Here is a 5,941-nt window from a genome sequence, read left to right as displayed (position 1 = left end):
TACAGTCTTCTTGATGTTCTCTATAGAGGAGCCCATTTTTGGAAAGCTATCAGGGAACAGTATACTTTTAAGTTAGAGGTTCAAAATTATGTTTTAGTTAATGGAAGATGTGTGGGCTTACCTGCTTAAAGAGAAAAAAGCTGCATAACTAGAAATACTTTATTCTGAAAATACATTTAACCAAAATATTTGTTGTCTTCAATATTGCAAACGTCACTTATCTCTACAGCACAACAGTAGTCATGGCAGATCTTCAGCAACAGCTAAATTACAGGTGGCTCTGACATTGCCGTTGGTTTTCCTGCTGAATTGGAACGAGTCATCGTTCTCATTGTGTCAGATTCAGCTACAAACAGGAAGAAATATACATCCTACTTGATGTGCTCCTTTATAAAGTTTTCATGTTTGCATATGTCTTTCTGCTGACAGATACTGTTCAGTATTATCATTAGATGGGAGTCTGAGATAATTCACAGTTCAAAGCAGTTGTATTTCTGGTTGGCAGCAATTGGCAGATAGCTATCCCTCATAAGTGGAATTTTCTTCTACTTGTGTCCATTTCTCGGCGCTGAAATTTAAAAGGGAAATTATTAACCAGCAAATTTATGTACAAGATATAAACAAGGCTGACCACTCCAGTTTAAAATAGAGTAGGCAGTCAAATGTGTCACAGTTACAATGTAGTTGGCTTTTCCAGTCTTAAGAATAGAGAAGAATTTGAGATGACCAAGTTAGAACTGAAAAACACCTAGAAGTTCTCTGTCCCCTGACAGCAAAATGTATTTAAAACAAACAAGGTTACCCATTTCATACATTACACCAGGAATGTTAGAATTTTCCTTCTGGTGTAACTTGGGATATTTGCCCCCAAGTTTTGCCTATCAACCACAGTTCCACAGTAGAAAGGACTGGAAAAGTAATTCATCATTGCCTAGAGTAATACTTCAATTTCACTGGAAGAGTGTTGTGTTACTCTCCCTTCACTAGTAAGAAGTGACATTTATGAAAATAGCTTAGTGACTTATATGTTATGATTCTTGCCCTCGCACAAAAATGGCCCTAATCAAGTTACTGGGCTTCCAGTAATAGCTCATACCAGGGGAATATTTTTCACATCTGCTTCTATCTGTATATGTTAAAGAAACTGGTATATTAATACTTACTATCCTTGTTGTTTTTGACTTGCAATGTAGCAGAATGTTTCTACTCTGCATATTTCTCAAAACACACCTCTAAATGTTTCAGTTAAATACTTTTATGCATTGAGAGTTGAATTCATACTGATTTTTAGGCTAAGATTTGTGGTTAGGTTTCATGTCAGATTTACTCTCCCAAGCAGGACTATTCTCATTACTTAAGACATACCTTATGGATCCATTCATATTCTCCAAATTTGGAATCAAAAGTTCCTTTTTGAAGAGACCTCAGCTTTAACGTAAAACGTGGCCCAAGTTCTTGAATTCCCACTTTCTTTTCACTCTTGAAGATATATCTTGGGGGGAAAAAATAACTAAATTAGGAAGTAAGTTACAAGAACATTCTCTCATTTGTGAGTTTTGTGGAAAACATCACCTGTGGAATCTGAAAAAGATGTAGTCTCGCTGGTTGTGAAAGGTAGCTACTTGTCTTCCAATGAACTGAGGATCATGAGGGAAGAGAGAAGCAAACATGCGACCAACAGAATGTCCAAGTCGCGTTGTAAAATTATTCAGGATTACTTCAGGTGCGTGTTCTGTGGGCTCCTTCCCTTTTCGCTGAAATGAAAGTAGTAGAGTGCAAACAATACACAAAATGCAACAGGATTTTTATCTACTATTGAAGTGCTTGACATAACCTAGGGGGAAGACAACTAGGGCCAGCTTCTTATAAGACTGCTGATAACATGCCATAATTTTTTCAAACAAGTTTGTATGCAAGTGAAAGAGCAGCTGGTAACATAAGGATCTATGGTTTGACAGCATAAACAGAAGGAACAGTAACTTTACACTTCCTCTCTCCTGCACCAACTTCCACTCCTGGTACCAATCATTACAGCAAATAAATGCAGTCTCCTCTCTTATTACCAAGTAAGAATATATAGGATTCTTCCTTAATAAGAACAGATTATGCTACTTGGCCTCCTCTTGGCTTATGAAAAAGCACAAGATCAGCTGAAGCGTACAACCAGTTCTGACAGATCAAATAGGCTGAACATACTTAGCATTAGACAGTGCATTAGTCATTTAAAAACCGTTGGAATCTCACCTTTATTTCTTTACGCAAACGGACACTACTCATTCTAAAATGAGCTGTTGGACCATCAGGCAGATGACTTAAAACAAGACCATCTGTTCACAGAGTTAAAGGCTGGTAAAATTTCATATTTACAGAGGAAGACTTATTTGCAAAGTGCAGTATTCTATCCATCATCTATGCTTTATTTACAAGGGTTCATATTTTTGACATACATTCATAAACTAGTTACCTAGTGCGCTGAAGTATGTCAACTACTTTGTTTCAATACCTAAAAAGAGTAGAGTCTATCACTTTCTCCATTACTACTTAGTGATGTTTTACCCAGGCAGCAAAACCTCCTTGTTAATTAATCAGTTAAATTTACTGAAATAGTAACGATGTTTATTAATACAAAGCCAAGCCCCATTATCCATCAGATACTCCAGCTGGCACAGTGATGTCTAACTCTAGCTACACTGTAAGCTGTACATCAATGAGAAAAAAATTCCAGAATACACACTTTGATGCACGCTAAAGAATTCTTTTCTTTCCCTAATAGGCACAGAATTAGTGCATCTACTTCAACAAATACACAAAAGGATACTTGGTATTTTCCGATCTTCGTTAATGACAATTAAATCTGTGAAGTCCCTTGCAATACACTGTGGAATAATCCTTTTCAGAGCCAGTCCCCTTCGATAGTAGACATGTGAGTTAGGTATAACAGTAGACAGTTGTTCACAGAATCTCACTGTTCTCTGCAAAACAGGTGTTCAATTGTAATGAGGTAAATACTGTACCAAATGCAAGTACCTGGGGAATGGAGGATCTCTCCTTGCAACAGCCTTCTCTTGTGATGTATTAACTCCCACATCTCCATAGAGATTTAAGATAAGCTATTAAATTACTTCAGTCAGTGGGGAAAAAATACTTACAGCAAAGATTGCAGCACACCAAGAACTTTCCTATTTTTTTATAAAGGATGATTTCCCCTCCCTTAATCAGAGACAAGCAGGGAAATAAAAAAACCCATAACCTCAAAACCATTAAAGACAGTGATTTATAAGAATTTTGTAACATTTCAAAATACAACTATTATTTCAGGTACCAATGTCTGAGTTTCCAGGTGAACAGTTACGAGGGGCACTTTTTTCTAGTCTCTAAAGCTACTTCTTTAATGAATTTCACAAATGTCAGCAATCTCCCCAGATAGTTAATGCAGATCATTTCAACACAAGAACATACACATGAGGTTGCTTTTTGTTAAGAAAGAGACAAAGAGTGCTGAAGAATCTAACGGATTACATATATGTATAAGTTTGTTGACAGTCACTACAGAAAACAGCTGGAAAAAAGCCCTGTGAAAGCTACTATTTTCAGCTTTAATTTACCAATCACAGTATGAAAACAGTGGTATCTCAACCAGTTGATTGCTTAGAACTCTCCAGGTAAAACATACATACCCCACGAGGTCTGTCTGATGTTGTAATGAGAATCTTGGGAACTGTCTGCCTATTGAAGTACGGTGCAAATTCATCAGTTGCTTCATCAAAAGCAACCTGGAAGAACAGAAATCTTGTTAATCCAACATATACAAAAAAACAATTGTACATACACAAAATAACAATTGCAGAACAATTGTTCAATCTCATCCAAATTTTGATTAAATTGAATTTAGTAGGAAAAAGGTTCATTCACAAAATCTATCCCATAATTACCATAAAGCATGTGTTTTTTATACTGTTAATAATCTGGTGTGAAGAACATCAGCAGGTCCTACTATCAACAACAGTAAATACAAATGGCAATTATCTAATGTAGATAATATGAAATAACCTAGCGAACCTATCATGTGTAAAAAGTAATGGATCAACACCTTAGCAGGAGAGTGGTGAACATTAAGCTTCATCAATCCATTTTATGTCCCTCCTTTGGAAAAAAAGCAACAGTTAAGTAGCACATACAGAAATTAAGCAGCTACCTCGTCGTCATTGGGGTCTACAGTGGTTTCGTCATACACTCTCTGATTTTCAATCGTCTTTGGTACGGCTTTTGGAGGTGCCTAAAATAAATGGGTTTATTAGTATAACACATTTATGCAAATAAAGTGTACTGCAAAAAACCACGTTCATACTGCCATGGCACTGTGCATATTCCTATCCAGAATTAGAATTATTATTTATTCTGTAACAGCGTCTAAAAAAACGATGCATCACCTTGTTTAAGAATATGTATGCTTATTGGGACACTACGGACCACAGTATCACAGAACTGATGTTTCTAAGCTCAGCTGTTTGCCGCCTCCGCTTACACAACAGTGTCTCTGAAAGCTACCACAGCCACCCAGTACCGAGGTCACTGCTCCACTTAACTAAGTCTGTGCTGAAACCGTTTCACTCACGAAAATGAAGAACCTCCAGCACAAGACTGCGCTGAAGAACCATCACCAAGGTGAACTCTCCCGTTCGCGGCGCAGCACCACGTCCCTTCAATGGGAACTGCCTCGCCACGACATGGGGCCGCAGCAAGCTGCGGTCGGAGCCCTTACTTTGTCCCCAAGGGCTTCTCGCTCCTTTCTTCGCTTCTTCTTGGCGGCGAGTTTCTCCTAGTGGAAAAGGAAGAGCGACCCGTTAGTCAGACCCGCTGCCCGGCCGGAGCCTCCCTCCGCCCCAAGGTAATGCTCCCCGCGCTGGGCCCTGCCTCACCTTCCTCTGCTGCTGCTTCCAGCGAAGGAACATGAAGTGCCGCCGTTGCTTGTTTTTGATCTCGGAAACGCTGAAGGTCGGTGGAAAGAGAACCCGCTGCTGGGCCGGCTGCCCCCCATCCTCCGCCGCGGAGCCCTGGGGGACGCCGCCGTCTCCCGCCATGCTGGGACGCTGACTCCTCACCTCTGACCCCTGACCTCTGCCCCGCCCGCCGAGGAAGCACGCGCTGCGCCGGCCGGAAGCACGCGCTCCCGCCGCGCACGCGCGCAGGGGTCCGGGCGGCAGCTGGGCGCGGCGGGCGCGCTGGGCGGGCCTAGGGGGCGGTGCCCGTTTGTCCGCTGAAGAAGGCACGTACCGAAAGGCGCGTGTGGTCGTGCGCGGAGCGCCGAGGAGAGGTGTTTGGGCTGCGGTCACGGTCGTTGTGCGAGTCGCAGGAGGGCCCAGCGCCGTCTCCCTCTGGCCGTGACTGTGCGCAGGCTGAGCGCGGGCTATTGCACAGCCTATTGCACAGCCTATTGCACAGCCTGTTGCTTCACTGCAGATGCCTGCAAAACCCCAAGACAGTTGCTCTGCAGGCGACAAAACTCGAGATAAAAGGAGAATATTTAATGCATATTGTCACTGCAGTGGCTTTTATAATCAGGATTAACTATCAAAAAGAGAAACGTCAAGCAAACATGACACACCGGTGGATTTGCATTGATGATAGTAACATCATGACCCAGTAATGTGTTCCTAACGTGCACACATTCCGCGTTCACGGAATCACACATAATCATAGAGTGGCAGGGATTCGGAGGGACTTCTGAAGGTCATCTAGTCCAGCCACCTGGCTACAGCAGGACCATTTAGAGTAAATCGATCAGGAGCTTGGCAGGTTTGAATGCCTCCAGAAATGGGAAGCTCCACAAAGTCTACTGGCAGCCTGTTCCAGTGCTCTGCCACCCTCAAAGTGAAAAACTCTTGCATTACGTTTATGTGGAGTCTTACATATTCCAGTTTGTACCCACTGCCCCTTGTCC

At 41.7% G+C, this 5,941-nt stretch overlaps 1 protein-coding gene across 1 annotated transcript; it reads right to left on the bottom strand.

Moving 5' to 3' along the window:
• Window positions 1-145: 145 nt before the first annotated feature.
• RPF1 (ribosome production factor 1 homolog) lies at window positions 146-5,116 on the bottom strand. The gene is made up of 9 exons (XM_068141163.1): window positions 4,920-5,116; window positions 4,763-4,819; window positions 4,196-4,276; window positions 3,678-3,773; window positions 2,819-2,972; window positions 2,245-2,327; window positions 1,573-1,754; window positions 1,366-1,492; window positions 146-568 (listed from the first exon to the last, which is right to left on the bottom strand). The coding sequence occupies exons 1-9, from the start codon at window positions 5,079-5,081 to the stop codon at window positions 527-529; spliced, it is 984 nt and encodes a 327-aa protein (XP_067997264.1). The 5' UTR covers window positions 5,082-5,116; the 3' UTR covers window positions 146-526.
• Between the last annotated feature and the right edge of the window lie 825 nt (window positions 5,117-5,941).

This window comes from Melanerpes formicivorus, unplaced genomic scaffold (genome assembly GCF_026170545.1).
Source record: "Melanerpes formicivorus ecotype bairdi unplaced genomic scaffold, bMelFor1.0.p_v2 SCAF_7, whole genome shotgun sequence".
Lineage (NCBI taxonomy): Eukaryota > Metazoa > Chordata > Aves > Piciformes > Picidae > Melanerpes > Melanerpes formicivorus.
Note: the sequence above shows the minus strand (reverse complement) of the source record. Positions and strands in the feature narration are given on the sequence as shown.